This window comes from Prionailurus viverrinus, chromosome F2 (genome assembly GCF_022837055.1).
Source record: "Prionailurus viverrinus isolate Anna chromosome F2, UM_Priviv_1.0, whole genome shotgun sequence".
Taxonomy (NCBI): domain Eukaryota; kingdom Metazoa; phylum Chordata; class Mammalia; order Carnivora; family Felidae; genus Prionailurus; species Prionailurus viverrinus.
In genome coordinates, this window is record NC_062578.1 from 38184735 (window position 1) to 38207451 (window position 22717).

Here is a 22717-nt window from a genome sequence, read left to right on the forward strand (position 1 = left end):
TTACCTGGTGGAAAACGGGCAGTTCATTCAAAAGATTGTTTTTTCAATCTGTAAATTACTTTAATATATTATGCACTTTCAAAATCTTTCTCTAAAATTGTAAATAAAATGTTGCATTTTTATATGGTTCTTAATAGGATGGAGTCAGATCACCTTAAGGATGTACTATAGTCCAAAGGGACTAGTTGTTTCATAAAAACATATGGTAAGTGCCTGCTTGGGGTTCTGACACATTCACTAGAACAACTATATGATTAGAATGTGGTTTCCGACTCTTGTATAGCGAAAAGTAGCTTAACAAACTTACTAGAAAATCACTTTTGAATAATTGTTTCACATAACCTTGGCTTACTCACAAACTAGGAAACATTTCAGTTTTGGGGGGTTCTCTTTTGGAGAAAACAAGTATTCGGTCTGTTTTTACATATGTCCGTAATCAGAGGCTAATCTGCATTTTTAAAGGAAATGTTACAACTTTTCTTATATAAAGGAGCAACTAGGAGGGGAAAAATGCTAAGCAGGGTGGAGGTGGGCACTTCAGATTCTCCATAATTGCAGGCATATGAGAAAGTCATTTCTAGGACAGAACTGGGGTAGAGAGTGGGCACATTCTTACTGTTCACATTATCCCTTAACACCTCTTTGAGTTTGGTAACGTGCACAGTACTGCACCCATAGTGATGACCCTACTGTGCACTGGTTACTGACTTATTCAGCCAGTATCAATGGAAACTTCCCCTGCATCAAGGCAGCACTAAGCACTGGGGGCAGAGTGATCAACAGAATATTCCAAGTCTACCACAAAGTGCTCACAGCCAAATTTATATCCATTCTTGTAACCCCACAGAAATCTTACAAAGTGGATGCTAAGATTCGGACAGGTTAAGCAACTTGCTGATAACCTCAGAGCTGGGTTTGGCTCCCCTAATGCTACCCTTTCTGCATCCTGGGTCCCCAGGGTTCAGTGATACATGCCCAGGACTTCACTGTGCGGTTCCCAGATGTCTACATTTGTATGAAGAGACTTAGTCAGAAAGGAATTGAGCCTCTTTCTAGGGCCTTGATAAGACTCTTGAGGCATCTACACAGAGTTGTCCGATCCGCTCTCCCACCTCTCTGTGAGCCTGAATGTTTGTAAAGGTAGATGCTTATTCAAATTATGATAGCTGTTGCCTACACAGTATTTTCTATTTGTGATACGGTAGCTAAGTTCATCAGCATTTGACATTTTGAGGAGTGAGGGGGGGGGGCCCTGCTATGTTTCCCTTCCTCTGCCATCTAGTGACCCAGCACAGCTCCAGTCAGCCTAGTGGTCCGTGCTTATAATTCTTCTTCCAGATCTTGAAGTCCCTCTTCTTTGTGTCTGTATCTACTTTTGAGAGAGAGAGAGAGAGAGAGAGAGAGAGAGAGAGAGAGAATGAGGAGGGGAGGGGCGGGGGGAGAGAGAGAGAATTGCAAGCAGCCTCCATGCCCAACATAGGGCTTGATCTCACTACCCTTGGATGGCGACCTGAGCCGAGATCAAGAGTCAGAGGCTCAACTGCCTGAGCCACTCAGGTGCCCCTGTCTCTGTATCTTTTTATCATCAATTCATGTAATTGGATCTTATGACAAGGAAGCAGATAACATCCTTCTCTTACTCTAATTCCCATGTTGAGTATAAGATTTATTTTATCTTTCTTTTATTCATTCATTCCACATTTATTCAGTGCCCACCACGTGTCTAGCAATTTATCAGACACAAGATACAGACAAAAAATGCAGTTCTTTCTAGCATCTCAGAGTTTAGGCAGGCAGGCAACTAAAGAGGATTCTAAAAAATTACTTTTTGAAAAATGTGATAAGGGACATGAACCAGGTAGGTAGAGAGGGCTATGGAAACAAGGAGGAGGGAAAAACAACCCAACCCTGGGGATTGGTGGGGGAGGAGAGGAAATGATGTCTCAGCTGATTCTTAAAACCCAACTAAATGATGGGCAGGCCAATTAAGGAAGATTGTTTATTCTCGGCAGAGAATGCCCAGGGCAACAGCCCAGGAGCCTGGGAGAGCAATGCATGTCCAAGTATCTGCAAGTAATGATAAATAGCCACATTTTAGTGCCATTATTTTTGTGCAAGGTACCATGCCAAGTGTTTCACATGCATTATTTAACTGAATATCTAAACCGTGCTCCTTAGGTAGCATTCTTATTTCTATTTACGAGTTGAGAAAAAGAGAGGCTCAGTCAAATGCCTTAGTATTATCCAAAGGTAATAAGAAGGTAGGCTGGGATTTGAGCCCAGGTTTTTCAGATATAAGAATTTGTCTGCTTAACCACTCCATCCCACTCCAGTAAATCTGTGTGGTTAGAATGTTGAGGCTGGGGAGGAGGCAGAGGGAGAATGGCAAGAGGTGACAGAAGCAAAGGTGATTTTATCTTGAAGGCTCCAGTGAGCCTCGGAAGGATTTTAAGCAGGTGTGTGCTACTCTGAGATGTGCATTTTAGAAGTCTCTCTCTGTAGAGGGTGGAAAGCATGGATTAGTGGGAGGATAGGTTGGAGACAAGGAGACCAGGCAGGTGGCTGGGACACTGCTCCAGATGAGAGATGACAGTTATCTGGTCTCGTGTGGTGGCAATCAGGATGGAAGGAGACGGTAGATTCCAAGATAACTTTTGTAACTGATTGGATGGGGTGAGGCTGAGACAGAGGAAGGGTGAGAGGCAGTGCTGGAAGGAGTTTGACACTATTCCCAGGTTTCTTTTTTGGATGAAGGATGACATTCATCAACAAGATATGGAAGATAGGATAATTATGAGAAAATGATGAATTCATTTTGAGACATGTCGAATTCAAAATGCCTAAGTGACAGTCATAAGGAGACGTGAACCAGACAGGCTGAAATAAGAATCTACAGGTGAGGGGGAGAGGTCTGCTGGTTACAAAGTCGTCAGCCTAAAGACCAATGAAAACCATGGGACCGGATATTGTCAGTAAGCAGGGGAGAGAAAGGAGGTGAGAATGGGAGAAAGAAAGGAAAAGGTGAAACAGGGACACTGTTTAGAAAACACTAACATTTGGAAGAATTAGAAGATCCCAAGAAGAAGACTAAAGCGGGGAGGGACAGGATCAGGGAGGCAGGATAAGAGTTTCAAGGAGGGAGCAAACAGTGGTGTCCAAGGCTATGGATAACAATCTTACAGTAACAGCGACCACCACTGCTTACCAGAACCCCGTTAAAAAGAAAACCACAGGCCCCAAATGGTGTCATGACAGTAAACCAAGGCCCCCAGTCAGTAAGCCAAGACTTAACACCTAACCTAAATGCAGTTTCAATCCCCCAGAGAATGTAACCTTTAACAGCCAACTTAGAATGTCCTGGTCAGCACTAGGGAACATACTGATAGACCCCTTCTCTTCTCCTTAGGAGGGCAGACTTTCCTAAATAATGCATTCCTTGCTAATAAATTCCTCTTTTTCTTCTTCTTCCTCCTCCTCCTTCCCTTCTTCTTCCTCTTCCTCTCCCTCCCTTCTTCCTTCCTTCTTTTCTTTCTTTCTTTCTCTCCTTCTCCTTCTCCCTCTCCCTCTCCCTCCCTTTCCTTATCCTTCTTCTTCCAATGCCCTCTCTCTGCCTTCTGCCTTTAAAACTCTTGCTTTTGTTTAGCTCAGTGAACCTCCCTTCTATTTGCTAGTTGGGATACTGCCCAATTGAAGAATTAGTTGATCTTCAAATTTACTCAGTTGAATTTTGTTTTTTATGTTTATAATGCCCTTATGTGCCGGACATCCTACCATACATTTTATGTGAAGTCTCTCTGGTCCTTCCAACATGCTTGCAAGGTAGTGGTGCTGGTGGGGATAACAATGATTATCTTTGCTGAGCACTTTCTCTGTGCCTAGTGTTTACTCAACCCCTTGCACGCAATACCTCAACCTTGTTTGTACAGAAGAGTAAGTCAATTAAACCAATAGATGGCAACTTTATTTTACTCACACAGTAGTATAACAGAAAAAAAAAATCCCCAGGGTAAAATAGCTTGTAGGAAAATAGCCATTATTTGTAAATCATTTTTGGCCCATGGTACTTACTATTTCTGAGTCCTAATTTTGCCATCTACAGTTACATAAATGGCCATGCAGAATAGGTATTAACAGGGAGCTGTGCCCTCCGCTGTCCTCTCTCTGTGCTCACTGCCAACCTCTGGTGTTAACTCTTGTCTCACTGCTTTAAAATTATCCATTATAAAAACGTCTCTTTAAGTTGCATACGTTTCGCAAGGGCAAGGGCCAGCCTTTCTCAACATTTCCCCAGCTCTGCCTGTCAGTTGCCTCACATGAAGCAGACATTAAACAAATGTCTGAATAGAATTATTTTTTTCTAGCCGATGTTTTCCCCAATGACTTCACAAATGGCTCTCTGTAACAGAAGAAATTTAGATTGAATTTGTCATGGTTCAAACATCAAAAACTAACTCTTACTAACTTTTCAGAGTTTTCTAATGCACTTTTACATAGTGTAGCCACCATGGGAAAAAGTATGGAGCTTGCTCAAAAATTAAAAATAGAACTACCAAAAGATCCAATTATCCCACTTCACGGTATATTTCCAAAGGAAATGAAAATAGGATCTTCAAGAGGTGTCTGCACTCCTATGTTCCTTATAGCATTATTCACAGTAGCTAAGATGTGAAAACAACCTAAGCATCTACTGATGGATGAATGGATAAAGAAGATGTGGTATAGAGATATAATTGGAATATTATTCACCATGAGAAAGAAGGAAATCCTGTCAGTTGAGACCACATGGCTGAGCCTTGAGGGCATTATGCTAAGTGAAATAAACCAGACAGAGACAGATGATACTGCATGGTATCACTTATATTGGAGCCTGAAAAAGAAAACATGTTGAACTCAAAGAAACAGAGAGTGGAAGAGTAGGTGCCAAAGGCTGCAAAGGAGAGGGGAGGTAGGGGGAGTTGGGTTAACGGGTACAAATTTTTAGCTACAGGATGAAGACATGAAGAGCTAATGTAAAACAAAGGAATTATAGTTGATAACACTGTGTTATATCATTGAAGTTTTCTAAGAGAATAGAACTTAAATGTTTGCATACACACACTAGCTGACCAATGTAAAACAGAAAAGAAAATTTTTGAAGGATGCCTGGTCTTATGGGAAGTGGATGGGAAAGCTAGAGATCAAGGCTACCAAAACCACAGTCAAATTCCCTTATCATATGGTTAAGTTGTCTTCAGGGGCTCTGCTGACATTGTGGTCACTCAACACTGTGTGGCTTTTGTCTATCACCATTAATAAAATTCCCATCATGTCCCTTGCAGACTTAAAGTCCCAAGCAAAGCATCCTGTCAACTGAGTCCACATCTGTCTCTGCTGACAGGTCTGTGATCTGTCCCTGTCCCCTGGGACCATCTTCCTTCCTCAGTAGAGATGCATCCTGCCTCTGATCAGGATCCTCACCATGGAGACGTGACCTTCGATAAGGAAGAAGGTTTGGATCTTAGGCTGCCAAAGCAATGAAAACGTCCACTGAACGGACTGGAAGGATTCTGAACCATTGCTCCAAAGAGCAACCTTCCACAGAATTTTTAGACTATAAATAAGATAGATTCCTGGCTGTCTGAAATGCTTAGATAACAGTTCCTCTGTGAAACAGAGATGGATTGAAATACAATACGTTCCTGCACTACAATCATCTCCTGAAATGCCAGAAATACTTCCGTGTCAATGTCTTATCATAAGAAGCCTGAGAGCTGGAATCTAGAATTACAATTCTTTTTCTTTCCCCCAGGATCTTGCTACAAAGATTTGGTAAGGAGATGCATTTCCTCCCCCAAGTCGGCTGTCTCCATTTGTAACTGATACTACATACAGCAGGGAAGCATCTGTGTTTCAGAAAAATGATGTGTGAAAACAGTTTTCAAAAATGCATGCTTTCTACATTAAAAAAAAAACAACTAAAAATATGTTTGGTTACCACTTTGTAGAGCCTATTGAATTTGGCTGTGAATGGGAATCTAATTGCCATCCATTTCTATTGGAGCCTTCCATGAACATGACATTTCCATTAAAAAAAGAAGTCAGCTATAGCATTATGATGTGGATGCTGAAATCATAAAAAAAATTAATGACTGGTTGGTAGGTTAATAATTTATATTTCTTCTTTGCAGCCCATTAGAGGAAATAAGCAAAGCCACAGGTACAGAAAATATCACTGGGGTTGGCAAAGGTAAAAGGAATATTCTTACTGAAGTGTTACAAATAGGTCCCTGGTTTTGAGTGATGATTACTGATTACTCTCCTATTTTTCATTTATAAATGGAGAATATCTTCTTCTTTGTCACCTGCTCTTGTTACTGTGAGGTTGGCATCAACATATTAACACTTGCAGGGCTGAATTTAAGGGCTGAGGGACCCAGAGCTTGGGTTACAGGGTCCGGACTTCAACTTGTTGCAGAAAAATCTGTTCACTCCTCCACGCATGGCAGGAATTACATCATCTTTTCCTAAACTTTGTAGCTTGATGTTCTTGAGCAGCACCGCTCCTCCTTTCTTTCTGGTTTTTTCTTTTACAGAAATTTGAAGACCAGTGCCCATTTGATGAGTTGGACAGTCTGTTTTTTATGATTTTGTCTTTTCTTTTGGTGAGCAGTTGGCAAAGGGAAGGGGCTATTCCAGCAGTTCAGATAATGAGATTTGCCGTTAATAAGGTAAAAGCACACAAGGACACCAGATTAATGTTTCTCAAGCACAGCTCCAATTAACATCCACCCTGATTAATCTAATGTCTCTAACTCCCTCCCTAATGAAGTCCAGAATTCTACCCCTGGACTTCAACTGTCTTCACTTGATGACCTTTATCTATCTTCTGATGTTTTATTCTATTGTTTTCCTATGCGTATAGTATAGACCACCTCAGTGGTTCTCAATCCTAGCTGCAGATCAAAATTACAGGTGATGCTTTAAAAAAAACACAACCCCCCCCCCCAAAAAAAAAACCCCACGGAGGCCCAAGGCCCGCACTATGCTAACTGAATATGATTCTGGGGGGTGAAGCACAGGCATCCATCTGGCGTGTATCAAATAGGTAGGTGCTGGAATTATCTGGAGGCTTCTCTATTTACTTTTTTTGCTGATTAGGCTGGGATGCATCAGAGGCTGGGCTCAGCTGGTACTCTTAGCCAGGGTGTCTACATATGTTTCTCCATATAGCCTCCTCAAAGCGTGGTGGCTCAGGGTAGTCAGATCTCCCACAGGAAGCACAGGAGCAAAGAGTCCGCTGGAAAAGGTGGAATCTTGGGGCCTTTTACACACTTAGCCTCAGAAGGCACACAGCATTGCTTCTGCTGCATTTTATTCACCGAAGCAGGCAGGAACCTTCAGGGGAGGGGACCTGCCTCTCTATAGGAAGCGTGTCAATGAATCTGTAGCCACATTTTTAAGCTGCCACACACCCTTGTTAATTAAGTCCACTGTCGAGCCAGAGTGGAGAACAACTGGACCCATATCTTTCAAATACTGACCTGTGGAGCAGGGCTGGGCCTTGAGTGAGGCGAATGGGACACCTAGGGTGCAAAATTGAAGAAGGCAGCCACTCTCTGGATCCTGCAGGGGAGCATCTCCTTGCATTTTGTGCCCAAGGCGCCTTCCTGGCCTCATCCAGTCCTGGCCCTGCTACAGAGCGCTTGTGTATGAATCATGAGTGTGAATGGGTCTCAGATTCCTGAGTCTCATACTTTGATATTCTGGTTCAGTAAGCCCAGTCCCTGTTGGGATTCTGCATGTTTTTAAAGAATCCTAATGGATCCATTCCAGAGTCCGTGTGCTTTCCTGGTACTGTGCCTTTGTTCACGCTATTCACTCTGCCTTGAATGTCCTTTCCTTCTATTTCTATCCACTATGGCCTATCTACCAATTGGACTATCTACCAATGGGATTTCAAATCCATTTCAAATACTGCCCCTTTTATCAAGCAAAGGTCCCAACAGCCAGAATATAAACTGTTCCTCCTAAGAAACCCATAGCACTTTTTTTTATATGCCTTAAGACACATTTTTTCTAGGATGGTTTGTGGACACACACATCTAGCAAGAACTTACTTTCCTAGGAGGCTACAAAATGGAGATCTGGATCCACCCCATCAATTCTCATAGGTAAAGTCTTGTTAAAACATGGTACCATTCTCTGACTCATCTTGCTCCCAGATTGTTCTAATCCACACAACAGCTGGCATGCTCCTGGCACGTTTCTGATGCCCGGTAAACAGTGGATATCTCTCCTGATGAAAGGTTGGATTCCCATTTTTGCATCCTTCACGGAAGCCCCCAAATATTGAGTAATTACCCTAGTTGAAATGCTTAAGCATAGATAGGGACTGCATCCTTTATTGTGACTTCTATTCTGGAAAATTTCTTGCTTGAACTTTACCTGACCATCTTTTCCGCATAGTAAAGGGTTTTTTGGAGGCTCACTCTGTGCAGAGTCCTTGCCACTCACTACCTTTGTGGACGGCAATACCACATGCAAACCTCATAAGCCTTTGAGGTAAGCCCCATTTTCGTGACCATTGTAGTGATGAAGAAAACTGGGATTTAAAGACTTAGCAACTTTCCAGATCACAGAATAACAAAGCGACTGAGGCAGGTTTCAAACCCAGACCTCGAAGATTCCAAAACGTGATGATTTCTCCCCTACACCAGATCAGCACCCCCCCCCCCCCCATTAATTGGTGGTGTCCATTAAGCCCACCCACCTTTGAGGAGGGTGGGGCGGACAGGTTCGCTTGGACGAAAAGCAAAGTTGGCAAAATCTCTTCGAGTCTCTTTTAACTCGTAAGGTTTCCGCCGCGGGGTAGGCTCGGGGCTCCCGCACCCGGCGCTTTGGCTCTGGGGACACGCGCCCTCGCACCCCGGCGCTCGGCCACCTCCTGCCTGGCGGCACGTGGGTGGGGCGGGGGCTCCAGGGGGCGGCGGCCAATGGCAGCGAGGGGGTCAGAGTCGGTTCCCCGCGAGGGGCGCAGCGGTTGCTAAGCGCAGGGATGAGACGGATCCGGCGCCGGCAGCCCAGGGAAGGGGGAGGCGCGAGCGAGAGCGCGTGGGAGCGCGGAGGCCAGAGCCGGGAGGGGGAGCGAGCGGAGAGAGACGCCGGGGAGGCGCGCGGGAGCGAACGCCGGCTCGGGAGCCGGAGCCCCGCGGCAGTGCGGCCGCGCCCCTGCCCGAGCCCTTGCGGCCGCCCAGCCCCGCTCCGCCCTCCGCCTTCTGGGCTCCCGAGGATGGAGGACTCCCGGGAGACGTCGCCGTCCTCCAACAACTCCTCGGAGGAGCTCAGCTCTGCCCTGCAGCTGTCCAAGGGCATGTCGATCTTCCTGGACGTAAGTACCGGGCGAAGGAGTTGGGTCGGCGGTCCCCGACCTCCACCCCCTCGTCGCGGCTTTCCTCTTCCCCTGGAGGAGGGTGGTCGGTCCAGGCGCTGATCAGCAGGTGTTTTGCACCCCCACCCCCACCCCGAACACCAGCGAGAACTACCTCCTACCTCGCTCCCCTGTCCCCCTGGAAATGCACCAAGGAAAATGCGGGAGAATGACTACCACCCAACTTGTAAAAAGGATTGTCCTGCACCTGCAGCTCGGGGCTTAACAGCCCTGAATGAATGGCAGAAGTTAAATTTTCCAACGGCGTGGGTTTCATTGGGGGACTAGATGGGTAGCTACAACAATCTCCATTCAGGTGAATAGAGTGTTTTAAAGGGGCTAAGGGAGGGAGGGAACATCATTAACTCAACTCATCTCCGATGTGACCTGTTTGCAGTTCCCCATCTCCCTGAAGCTCTTAGGCGACGGGGACAGCATTAGGGATTGCGATGCCTCGCCACCCTTCCCCAGCCCCCACGGAGAACAATTACTTTGAAAACATACTTGTTTTTCGTTTTTAAAGCGGTGGCCAAGATCCCTTTCATGCTGTTACTTTTTTCACTGCCACCTCCTATTTTTCCGTTTTTCTCTCCTGTTATTCTTCTTCCCTATACCTCTCCAAGTTTTCATTGCTATTCATCAATTCTAGCATTTGAATGTTCTTCCTTGGGGCCTCTCCCTCCCTTCGGTATTGATGCCTTTCCTTCATTTCTCTGATTCTATAATCGTTCTTTCTCTTTCTTTGTTTTCTTTTTTCTACCCTCACGCCGGGGTTTTTATATGTACAGCAGTTTTGTTTCTTATTTATTTCTCAATTTTGCGTTACTGCCCCTTTCTGCTGTTTCTGTTCTTTATTTTTTTTTCACCCAGCTCTTTGCTGTTAGGATTAGTGGTTTTCCTATCCCTCAGTTGCCTGCCGGCTTGGGCTCCCTCAGTCTCTGCATTGTCACATATATGCTGTCCCCTGGAGGTAGTCGGTGGGGACAATTCTGGCCACTTATTTAGACATGGTAGAAAATTGGCAAAAGGCATTGAGGAGTGCTGCGAGCTCTTTACTGTTCCCCGAGATCATTTTTTATTAAAATCCAGGTGTATTTAAAATGAAAATACATTTATTTGTGGAGAGATGAAACCATCAGGAAATCAACTCATTAGTACCATAATGGTAAAGCGGTTGTCATGAAGATAGGGGGGACAGAGTGAGGAGCCCTCCCAAGTGTCTTTTGAATGGATTAGCTGGATTTTTTAATTGGGAGAGAAAACCATATTGATCATTAAATCCGGTCAAAGGCAAACGTCGTAGGTGAGACTCAGCTGCATCTCCTGGCAGCCTCCTCCCCTCCTCACCATGCAGTTCCAGGTGGGGATCCAGGCCTCTGTGGCCAGCCATCTTCTTCCCACCAAAATCATCTGATTCCCATTTTTTCTCTCCGGTTTAAGTCCCTTATTCTTCTGAGCCCTTATCTCTGCTTGGCTCTGGCCAGTCAGGTGATGTTTTGGCGCTAGTGGTCCAACTGGCTGCTATTATTCATTAAATTATTCATTAAATCCTGCCATTCAGGGCCAAAAAGCCCGTGAGGAAGCCAGGCTGAGAGAAGGAGGCACACTGCACACGGGAGAAGGGAATCTTCAGGGATAGCATCAGGGCCCCAGGAACTCACGTCTGTTAGGAGGTTGATGGCTAAGCTGCCATCAAAGAGATTCAAAGAGGGCAAAGGGACCCTCCATTCATACTGGCCTGATCTTCACTGGGTCCCCCAAGGATATCAAGTGCTTCTCTATGACTTTTTTTGAAGCAGTTAACAAATCCTGGCGATACTGTGGAGACGAATGGATTGAGCTGTATAAATGGAAGTCGTCCTCTTTGACACACACACTAATCTTGGCCCAAGTGTTCAAACTGCTACTTAAAAAGAAAAGAAAAGAAAAGGAAAAAAGAGGAAATTAAAATCTTGTTTATTGTTGTATATACATGATTGTTCTCAAGCTCTGTAAATAAACAGCATCAGGTCCCTGTTCTGAAGGAACATGTGCTCTATGAATAGGATACCCTTGCCTTCTTGTATCTATTTCTAGAATTTAAAAATAAGAGTACAAAACTGATTTCACACAAGAGGTGTTGACATGCTTGTTTGTCAGGAAAACGCCAGTGTCTATATATAAAAAAAAAAAAAAACCTGCCACTGGATTTTATCTCGAGTAGAAGAGATTTTGTTTACACTTTTTCTTTGAGATGTTTTGTGAAAAACCCAGCACTCTGGTGAAATCTGTGACATGACAAAGGATTTGTTACTTAAGGATTTTTGAATTATTCATTTCTGGATCATATTGCTTTTAGCAAAAATAAAATGTGAAATATAAATACATAATTTACTCGATTTGTTTTCATATATTCCAGTAGCACTGCTAAGAAAGATTGCTTTTTGAATTCTATGCAGATCGTAAGTCGGTAATAGAGATTCCCTGCTCCAAAGAGGAACAGGAATGAAACCCGTCAGAGTCACCTGCGTCACCTGGACTGATTTCTGAATTTGAGGAAAACTTTGATTTTTAGTGTTTGTCTTCCCAGGCCACTGTACTAACGAGTCCTCTGAGTGATTTTGAGGCTACCGTTGCTGACATGACTAGATATATCCAGCTGGTAAGAAACTAGCCACAGATCAGAAAACCAGAGAGGGATTTGCCATACCTATTTGGCTTTTGCTTCATTTTCCTCATGTCCAAATCAGCAATCATGATGAGTATGCCGCTTAATTCTAGAAGTTGTTGCCTTCGGTGCAAGTGCATAGGATAAGAAAAAAAACAGATAAAGGAAGTGTGCTATATAAATTTGCACCATTATTGCTAGATCATTGTTCCCTATTGAATGCCTGGATCACAGTTGCCAAATGCACAGATGAATACAGAGACTGTTTCATTAGAAATCTAATTTATTTTATTCGATTCTGTCTAAAAAATGGCAGAATATATACGATATATATACATTATATATATTCATCATAAATACTCTTGAGTGCCCACTGGGGGGCTTAGGAAACCCAGGGCTGGTGCCAAGGCATCTGTGCTGTGCCCCCCTGCCACCCACAGGAGAGTGGCTTCACTGGGTTCCGTGCATAGCAACATGGGAGGACCAGGAGGATGACAGTTCTTTTCCTTCTTAACACCTGCAATGCTGTCCGTCCCCAGGTTATTTCATTCCAGCTGACAGGGAATAAACTCTGATGTAGAATACTAGTCCATAAAGCATGTGGTCCCTCTTTGGAACCATTCTATTAATCGACTCCGCTACCGTGCAAAGGGAGAAAATCAAGCCTTTCACATCATCCCCCGAAGCAAGCAAGATAAATCCGAAGTGAAGTTAGTTATAATTCCACCGCTTGATGCCACTGCCTTCTCCCCAACAGTTTTGTTTGCTTTTTAGCTGGAAAGGAAGTGGCCCTTCCTCATGTCGCTAGGGGCAGAAGTGGGGCCTGGAAGGCTGTGAGGGAGAGAGATGATCTTCCTGTTTGTCTTCCCTTCCTTCCCCGGGCCAGGCATGCGCACTCACGCCCACTGAACAAAATGCACAGTGCCTGGCTGGTCAGGGACTTGGTGAAAATAAGGAAGAGTCTTCTTTTGCAAAGCTACTTAATCCTGAAGCCCTGTCTCTACACATGGATGGGAATATCTGTCTAAGAGATGAGATGGACGGAGGACTGTCAGAGCAGAAACAGTTTTCCAGGTATAATGGTTCTGTGACCGAATTCTGTTAGAGCCATATACCTCCTATCTTGTCTAGCGCACCCTGGATAATTTGAGTGCGGTTGTTCCGTTGGGACGATGGCAGTTAACCCTAATTGGCAAGGCAGATATCACTCCCCGAGGTTTAAGAGGCTGCAGAAGTAAGGGAAACTTCGCTTTAGTGTTACCATACATTTAAACCCGTTTTCTCACACAAGCCCTACTACAGGCACAATTGAGACGATAAAAATGTTTGTGCTGATTACTTTTGCTCCATCCATTCCGTGGCCACTTCCCTGCATCCTATTTCGTGGAGGTCCTTCCTTCTGGAGGTCCAGGTCCACAGGCTATGATTTACCTAGTAGGTCTTCCCTTCTGGATGGTACCCCGTGTTCTGGATGAGAACCAAATTCCCTGCCCTATATCCTCATCTCTCAGGAGTCTTCCCGGCTTATCTCATTACCTAATTTTAACCTGGGACACAGTAGAAAGCACTTAGCAGATATTAGTTCAGTAAATAGTGACAAATAGGCCTTGACGACAATATTTGCATCTTAACACCTGCCTTGAATAACCTCGGGTGAGAAATGAGACATTTTAATGAAGACCGTCAAAGAATAGCCTTTAGGGTAAAGGATGCTGTTTGATAATCCGCAGATTGTTGCAAAAACACAGCATGGCCTACATTTGAGTTTTAATTCTGACCCTAATATTTGCATCTATTTACCATGTATCTTGTGGTAGCAACTGGTAAGATTAGCCCATCCAGATTACTATGGTAGCATAGTGTAATGAACCCAGTTTTCATCTGCAGTACATTTAAAAAAAAGTCTTTAATGTTTATATATTTTTGAGAGAGAGAGAAAGAGAGTGCAAGTAGGAGAGGGGCAGAGAGAGAGGGAGAGAGAGTGAGTAGGGGAAGGGCAGGGAGAGAGAGGGAGACACAGAATCAGAAGCAGGCTCCAGGCTCTGAGCTGTCGGCACAGATCCTGACGTGGGGCTTGAACCCACCAACTGTGAGATCATGACCTGAGCTGAAGTTGACACCTAACTCACTGAGCCACCCAGGTGCCCCTGCAGTACATTTTTTTATTAGTCTGTGGGCTCAGAGGCAAAATTTGCAGCAGAGACCGTTCTGTTCATATTTCATTACAAAGAACTGTCTTAATAAAGCTACTGTCTTAATTTCATTGCTAAGAGGCTGAATGCTATTTAAGATACTGCTTTCTGAAATGAAATGATGGACGTCCTGGGTCCAACTCTCTGGTATGTGGTTATTCCTGTTCTAGTTACTTCGAACTCTTAAGGACACAATAGAGCTTGAAATAGAATCTTCGAGCATAGTAAAGGTAAGAATTAGGCTGTGTTTCATGTCTCCCTGACTCTCCGCTGGGGCTTCATAGTTTCAGGGACGGGAAGGAAGCTGGTTATGATGGAGAGGTGGATTCCCCAAATCCCCACTAGAAATTAGCTCCGTGGAGTAAAAAGACTTTGTGTCCCATTCTGCTCTAAGCACAGAAGTTCTTACTACTACAAGCAGCTTTCTTGCAATCGTTAAATAAATTTAGTTTGTAAAGGGGGACCAATTTCTTATGCACACAAGTCAGGGGGGATACATATCTGTTGGAAATTTTTCATAAGTGAGATTTTGGGTAATAATATTAAACTATTATAAGATTGTAAAATGATTAGATTTAGCCATACTTCATCTTCATGAAGTCAACAGAAGGAAAGGAGGATACCGAAAGGAAAGGAGGAAAACCGAAAACTTTGGTAATCAAAACTACTGCTAATCTTTCAAGCTGCCCACCAAGAAGTGATGACCTAAATGTACGCGTGGCTCTGGTTACTTCACATAACTGTCTGTTGCTCAGAAAAATGATCCTCGAATGCCCCTTTCATGTGATTCAAGGATATCTTTGCAATATGATAAAGGGACATTTTCTCTGGTAGTATATATAACATAGCTGTGGTGTGCTGTATTACCTGGATTGTTTTCCCCTTAGTAGACAGTGCCAGCTAGGGCTGATTTGATTGTTGCTAACAGAAAAAAAAAATAACCTGAAGTATCTTAAGATTTAAAACAATAATTTATTGGTTCCTGCAATGAGAAGTGGAGACTCTCGTAAAAATGGCTTGATCGGGAGCTCAGACAGTGTCATCACGATCCGCTTTCTTTCAGTCTCTGGATGGACACTGCTCTTTTGAGGACTGGTTATGTCCAGTTCTAGGTTGTATAAATTTTCTGTGGCTTCTATGACAGTATACTGCACACACACGTGGCTTAAACAACCGCATTTGTTTTCTCACTTCTGGAGGCTGGGTCGATGATATCAAGGTATGGGGAGGACCTTTCCCTCTGAAGGCTCTAGGGGAGAGTCTGCTCAATGCGTGTCTTTTAGCTTCCAGGGTCAGATTCCTGTACATTCTTTGGCTTGTAGCTGTACCACACCAGTATCTGCCCCCATTACCATGTGGTCTCCCCTCTGTCTCTGCATCTCTGAATCTCTCTCTCCTTATAACATCACCAGTCTTTGGATGTAGGGCCCACTCCAATCCAGGAAGAGCTTACCTTCTTTTTTTAAAGTTTATTTATTTATTTTGAGAGAGAGAGACAGAGACAGAGGCAGAGGCAGAGAGAGACGAGAGAGAAAAATCCCAAGCAGGCTCCACACTGTCAGGACAGAGCCCGACATAGGGCTCCAACTCCCAAACCGTGAGATCATGATGTGAGCCCAAGTTGGACGCTTAACCAACTGTGCCACCCAGGAGCCCCAGTAAGATCTTATCTTAATTTGATTAGATCAGCAAAGACTACTTTCAAACAAGGTCACCTTCACAGTTACTGGAGGTTAGAACTTCAGTGTTTGTTTTGAGGCCCACAGTTCAACCCATGACATATATAACGATAGAAGCGTGGGCAGCAGCTTCTTACCTATATCTTCCCAAGTTCAGAGTCAGCAGAAGAGAAAGCGTGTCTCTTATGATAAGTCAAGCAAAACCATGACCTTACTGTGCTCATGCCTGAGTAGTCACTGTGGACTGAGTGATGTGACACCCTGTTTGCCAGGCCTGAAGGCTCTGCCCAATCCTCGAAAGTAGAGAAAAGATCGATTTCCCAGAAGCAAATTTTGAAATCATGACTTAAGATACCTGATGGCCAAGCAGTTCTTATCCACCAAAGATAAGTAGAAGTAAAGTCAGATACAATATAGACACATGAGCTCTGTTTATCCATGATTTATTATTTTTTTGTTTCCATGGATTCCCATTTATTGAGATACGATTGACTTACATGAAATTGCACCCATTTAAAGTGAAAAGTTGATAAGTTTTTACATATGTACATACCCGTGAAACCATTATGATAGTCAAGACAATAAATATACCTACCACTCCAAAAACTTTTCCCATGTCCTTTTATAATACCCTCCCTGCTCATTTGTATGCAACCCTTAATCTTCTTTCTGTCACTATAGATTAGTTTGCATTTTCTAGAGTTTTATATAAATGGAATCATATAGCAGGTATTCTTTTTTGTCCTAGGGTTTTACTCAACATGATCACTTTGTGATCCGTCTGAGTTATTGTGTGTATTCAAGAACCCTTTCCTCTTTATTGCCCAGTAGTACTTGTCGAGTGGATGTGCCACAGGTTTCTTTTGTGCAAAGGCATTGGGTTGTTTTCAGTTTTTGACTACTATAAAGAAACTTCTCAATTAGGAAACCTTTATTTAAAATTGGAATTTCTTTTATTTAATGGTGGGTGAATTATGTATGAATATGATGTTCACTGCAATTGCAAAAATGGTCATAATTTTTTTTTCTTTTTCTTTTTCAGATACTGAGGAGAGCAGATAAAAATGGTAAGACCAAAAATCTGCAGTTTCTATTTATTAATCTCTTGCCTTTTAGATCACCTTATGAAGAATAATATGGAAAAGAGAGGAGAACCCAAGAAAATGGTACATAAAACATCAGCCTCTTGTGCTAAGAATTTTAGGCAAGTTTATGGCTCCAGATATTCATGGGAAGCTGAAAGAGATACGTACATTTGACAGGAAGATGGAATTTATGCCTTGAAGTGAGGAGCTGTCATAGCTCTGGCTTTTCCCTTTTATGCTTTAATTTTAAAGTAACAACAGCTTCTAATCATTGAGTGTCTACTCTGTGCCAGGCCTTGGGCCAAGTGCTTTGAGTTATTTCTTAGAGTTAACAAGATATAGATCTGAGACTTGAACTTGGGTCTGTGTGGCACCAAAAGCTTGGCTGTCCACACTGAACTTCATAGTGGCCTTGGGGGCTGCTGTTGTGCTCTAAGCTAGTTACCTACAAGCCTGCATTGCCAGACTGACCTCCACTCCATGGCTCTTGGCCATAGCTCTTGCATTTGAATTATATGCACTAGAAGTAATAATCTATAGGGACAGAGCAGTAGGTTGAAACTAGTATAAAAAGATTGTTCTGTCAGAGGAACTACGATTTAAATGATGCTTGCACAAAGTCCGATTATAAGCTGTCATAAGCAATATCCTTTGACTCATCCCACTGCAAATTTTGTTCCATGGAATGCCAAATTAGAGCTTATTGAGTTTATTTTGCTGCTGTAATACAAGTACAGTATAGTACAAGTATAGTATAGAGCTATATTCTTGACAAGACTTTTGTGACAAATTTAGGATACAAAAAGTCCTTTCCTTTTCTTGAAATCCGATTTCTTATCTGTGGGGAAGGATTACAGGCAGAGTCCAGGTCTGACACTTTAAAAACATTTGTTGTGGTCTAGTTAGCCCTTAAGCAGCCAGATCAAGAAAAGCTTGATTGCACTGGATGGCTTTTCACACAACAGAAAAGATATTAACCCCAGGAGTTGCTGTCATATGAGGGTCTGTTCCCCAACCCGGATATTTCATTGGGCCTGTCCATTAGAATGTTTTCTCAAATTAGGGTGCACTGGTTAATATATTATCAATTCAGAGGGGCTTTTTTCCACCTGAATCACTTGATTGATTTTTAAGACGGATGTAACGATGCTGTTATCTTGTCTTCTCATCCCACTTGTTGGCCTTATGCCTGACGTCCAAACCCAGTGATGCCTGAAGCACGACTGAATAGTCCCTATGGCTCCACGCTAGTTGCCTCATATATTAGCAGCCATTTCTAGTTCAGATATGCCTTTTCTCCCTCTCTACCCAGGCTCCTAGTTTTCTCAGGCTACACCTTCCTTTCCTTGGACCCCCGGCTCTCATGGAGCGTCCTTATTACCTTTGTATATACCACTCTTCTCTCCATTACAACTCACCTCTTTTGGTGGCTTGCTGTCATAATCCATAGTCATAATAAAAAGCACCTGAAAAACCAGTTCATGATTTACTCTAGTTTATCATAACCTCATATGTTCTGCTATGAAGAATGGTCACTCGGTCAAAATAGGATAGATCAGGAGAGATGGGAGTGCTTTGATCTAAAAGCCCGGTGTGGTCCTGTTCGGTCCCCTGTTTTTTTCATCTGCCTCCTTGCTCCCTCTCCTAATGTGCTCTCAAAGCCGCCTGCCCTTCTGCTCTTATTCCCACATATTCACCACGCGTCCTCTTCTGTAGCCCTCCCAAGCACTAGGGATTCTCTGAGCATCGCTCCATCTGTCACCCTTCTGTGGTGGCGTCCTTGCTTTGACTTCCACCTGTTCTGCCCTTTCTGTGCTTAGCCAGCTTGCACACTCTCCTGTATTTGCTGTCATTCCTGCTCAGAAGGCACCTTATCTGAAAAGCCTTCCCCAGCTCCCCCTTGCAGGGCCCCAACCTCTCTCTCTGTGCTCCGCACACTTTGGCTTGTATGGCTTATTCCCTTTGGTGAGGACTATAGTTGTTTGCTGGCGATTCTACTTCTCTAAGCCAAACTTGCCTCTCTTGGACAAGGAACTTGGCTTAGGTGTAGATACCACGCCCAGCCAGTCCTGGGGACTCCGTGGATGTTCATTTAACAAATTAATGACGATTAATGACATTTTTCTCCATTACCCATCTCCTGCCTCTCTGTCTACTCTTTCCCCTGCCTTTCATCCTGCTTTGCTCTTCTCCCTAATTCTCAGTGTAAAGTGAGGGGAAACAGAGACAGGACAATCTGGGTTTAAGTCACAGCTCGGCACCTAGTAGCATTATGGCTTTGGGTAAGCAACAAACTCTTCACCCTCTGCTTTCTCATCTACAGAATAGAGATAATAGCACCTACCTATGTCATGGGGTTATTATGAATAGTAAGTGACACACATATGTAAGGTCCCCAGGGGAGTGCATGGTACATAGTAATAACTTATACCTGCTCATTTTGCCACTATTTTTATGATCAATGTGATCAGTATCACTATTTAAAGCTTGAGCTATTTTGAGGTTGTGATGCCTTAGTTATTGGAGACACTTGGTGACATTCCAGTCATTTCTATTTCAGTGGAGTTTAGTGAGAAAAAGAGAGACTATTTACCATATATTCAGAATTGGAAAAGGGAAAAAGAATTGTGGATAGTCTAATGTAAATGAGAAGATACCAACATTAAAAAACCATCTTTCTGAACCATGTGTTCATCCCATTCTGTATTTGCAAATAAACAGCTGCTACATGTACATGATCTCTGGGTAACAGATCCTCATATGACAGAATCCTTTATGGAATGCATAATTGGCAATGGAATAACAAAGGGGGTAAGAGGTGTTATTCGGTATCAGCTTAATATGACACTTAGCCTACCAGATTTAGCTTTTGGGATCTGACATGAGAGAAGCTGCTGGAGAAACGGGGAAAAAATACATGATAGCAATTAGCTGTAATAATGGTGTCTCAGAGAGATTTGTTTGGTTTTGGTTATTGTTTTAAAATCATAGGCTAGGATCCTAGACATAAAGACAGACCTCAAAATAGGATAGGAGAGATATGAGTGCTTTGATCTAAAGAGCCCAGAATGAAATCTAGAAATGCAAAGCTCCTGAGAAGGCTTACTTATATGCAGGTAGAATGAAAATGGAAATGATTCATGGGTATTTGCAAAGTTCGCAAAAGAAAAAAAAATTAACCTTAGAAAAAGGCAAAATGGAAAGGCTCATAGTAATTAACACCACAGATTCTATTTCACATAGCACCAGGCCCACCCCGGGGAGTAAAATGCCTACTGCAACATAGGTGCTCAGTCAGTACTTGCAAATCTATTTGCAAGAAGTGCATATCCAACAATATGAACAAGAAACACAACCTTATAGATCAGTCCATCAAACTAAGCATTGTTGTTACTTATCTGTTGTTTATTAATTAATAGTTATTAGCTAAAATTCGTTGAGGACATGTTTTAGACCATGTCCGATTACAGGTGCTTTATATACATTGTCTTCAGTTGTTGTGAAAAGTCCATAGAATAAATAGTTTAGAGCAGTGGTAAGAACACTGGCATTGGTTTAATGACTTAGAGCAAATCATTCAATTTCCCCTTGCCTCCGTTTCCTCAGCTGTGAAGGGGGGATAATATTGTTTCTCTCAGAAAGCTGTCTTGAATAGTAAATGAAATTTTGCCCGTACATAGTAATTACAAAGATATCAATCCATCAAGAAGCTATAACATTTTAAAATATTTATGCACCCAATATGGAAGCAACTAAATATATAAGGCAAATTTCAGCAGACCTAAAGGGAGTAATGGACAGCAATAGAATCATACTAGTGAACATTAATATACCACTTACATCAATGATGTTGATGATTTTCTGAGATGATCAATAAGAAAACATTCTGCTGTAAACAACAGACCAGATGGATTTAATAGATGTATACATAGCATTCGTTCCGAAAGCAGCAGCAGAATACACATTTTTCTTGAGTGCACATGGAGCATCCTCTAGGATAGATTATATACATGTTAAGTCACGAAACAAGTCTAAATAAACTTAAGAAGATTGAAATCATATCAAGCATCTTATATGACCACAGTGATGTGAAACTAGAAATCAATTACCAGAAGAAAACTGGAAAATCACAAATATATGGAGATTAAGCAACACACTACTGAACAACCAATGGATCAACAAAGAAATCAAAGGAGAAACTTAGAAACTACCTTGAGACAAATGAAAATGGGAATGCAACATAACAAAATCTATGGGGTGCAGCAAAAGTAGTTCTAGGAGGGAAGTTTAGAGCGATATAAACCTACCTCAGAAAACAAGAAAAATTCTCAATCTGACTTTACACCTAAAGGAACTAGAAAAAGAATAAATAAAGCCCCAAGTTTAGTAGAAGGATGGGGCTAATAAGTATCAGAGTTGGAATAAATGAAATAAAGACAAAAAAGACAACAGAAAAGATTGATTAAACTAGGAACAGATTTTTTGAAAAGATAAAAAGACCTTTAGCTAGACTCAGTAAGGAAAAAAGGGGGCTCAAATAAATAAAATCAGCATTGAAGAAAGAGAAGTGGCAACTGATACCAAAGAAATACAAAGGATCCTAAAGAGACTGTATGAACAATTATATACCAACAGATTGGACAACCTAGAAGAAATGGATAAATTCCTAGAAACATACAATCTTCCAAGACTAAATCATGAAAAAAAGAAAAGTCTGAATAGACTGATTACTAGAAAGGAGATTAAATCAATATAAAAAAAAAAAAAACCTACCAACAAATGAAAGTCCAGAACCAGGTGGCTTTACTTGTGAATTCTACCCAGCATTCAGATAAGATTTAATATCTGTTCCTCTCAAACTCTTCCAAAAACGTTGAAGAGGCAGGATTGCATCCAATCTTATTTGATGATGTCAGCATTAATTACCCTGATACCAAAACCAGACAAAGATACCACAAAGATGTAAAATTATAGGCCAATATTCCTGATAAACTTAGATGTAAAAATTCTCAACAAAATATTAGCAAACTGAATTCAACAATACATTAAAAAGATCGTATACCATCATCAAGTGGGATTAATCCTAGGGATTCCAGGATGGTCCAACACCCAAATAATCAATCAACATGATATCCAATTTTAACAAAAGGATAAAAATCATATTATCTCCTCAATAGATGCAGAAAAAGCATTTGACATAATTCACCATCCATTTATGACAAAACCTCTCAACAAAGTTGGACTGTAGACTATTTCAATATCTAAAGTCCACAAAGACAAGCCCACAGCTAACATTATACTCAATGGTGAAAAACTGAACGGTTTTGCTTTAAGATTAAGGACGAGACAAGGATATCCACTCTTGCCACTTTTATTCAACATAGTAGGAAGTCCTAGCCAGGGAAATTGGGCAAGAAAAAGAAACAAAAGGCATCCAGATCAGAAGGGAGGAAGTAATACTCACTATTTGAGGGCAACATGATTTTACAAATAGAAAACCCTAAAGTTGCCACCAAAAAATGTGTTAGAGCTAAGGTGTGGATTCAGTAACGTTTGGGTACAAAAGCAATATACAAAAATCTGTTGCATTTTTATATACTGAAAATGAACTACCAGAAAAAGAAATTAAGAAAACAATCCCATTTACAGTTGCATCAAAAAGAATAAAATACCTAAAAGTCAATTTAAGGTGGTGAAAGACCTGTGAA

General features: G+C 42.2%; 1 protein-coding gene and 1 long non-coding RNA gene across 6 annotated transcripts in view; both read left to right on the forward strand.

The window, feature by feature from the left end:
* Positions 1–5873, forward strand: part of LOC125156369 (uncharacterized) — a 117820-nt gene extending 111947 nt beyond the window's left edge. For all 4 annotated transcript variants that reach the window (XR_007148561.1, XR_007148562.1, XR_007148559.1 and 1 more), the window contains 2 exons: positions 138–205; positions 5319–5873. This is a non-coding gene — a long non-coding RNA (uncharacterized LOC125156369). The remainder of the gene's footprint in view (positions 1–137; positions 206–5318) is intronic.
* Positions 5874–9248: 3375 nt separating this feature from the next.
* NECAB1 (N-terminal EF-hand calcium binding protein 1) overlaps positions 9249–22717 on the forward strand; it is a 195853-nt gene continuing 182384 nt past the window's right edge. For both annotated transcript variants that reach the window (XM_047842897.1, XM_047842898.1), the window contains exons 1-2: positions 9249–9367; positions 16967–16991. In XM_047842897.1, coding sequence (XP_047698853.1) covers positions 9269–9367; positions 16967–16991 — 124 coding nt within the window. In that variant the 5' untranslated portion in view covers positions 9249–9268. The remainder of the gene's footprint in view (positions 9368–16966; positions 16992–22717) is intronic.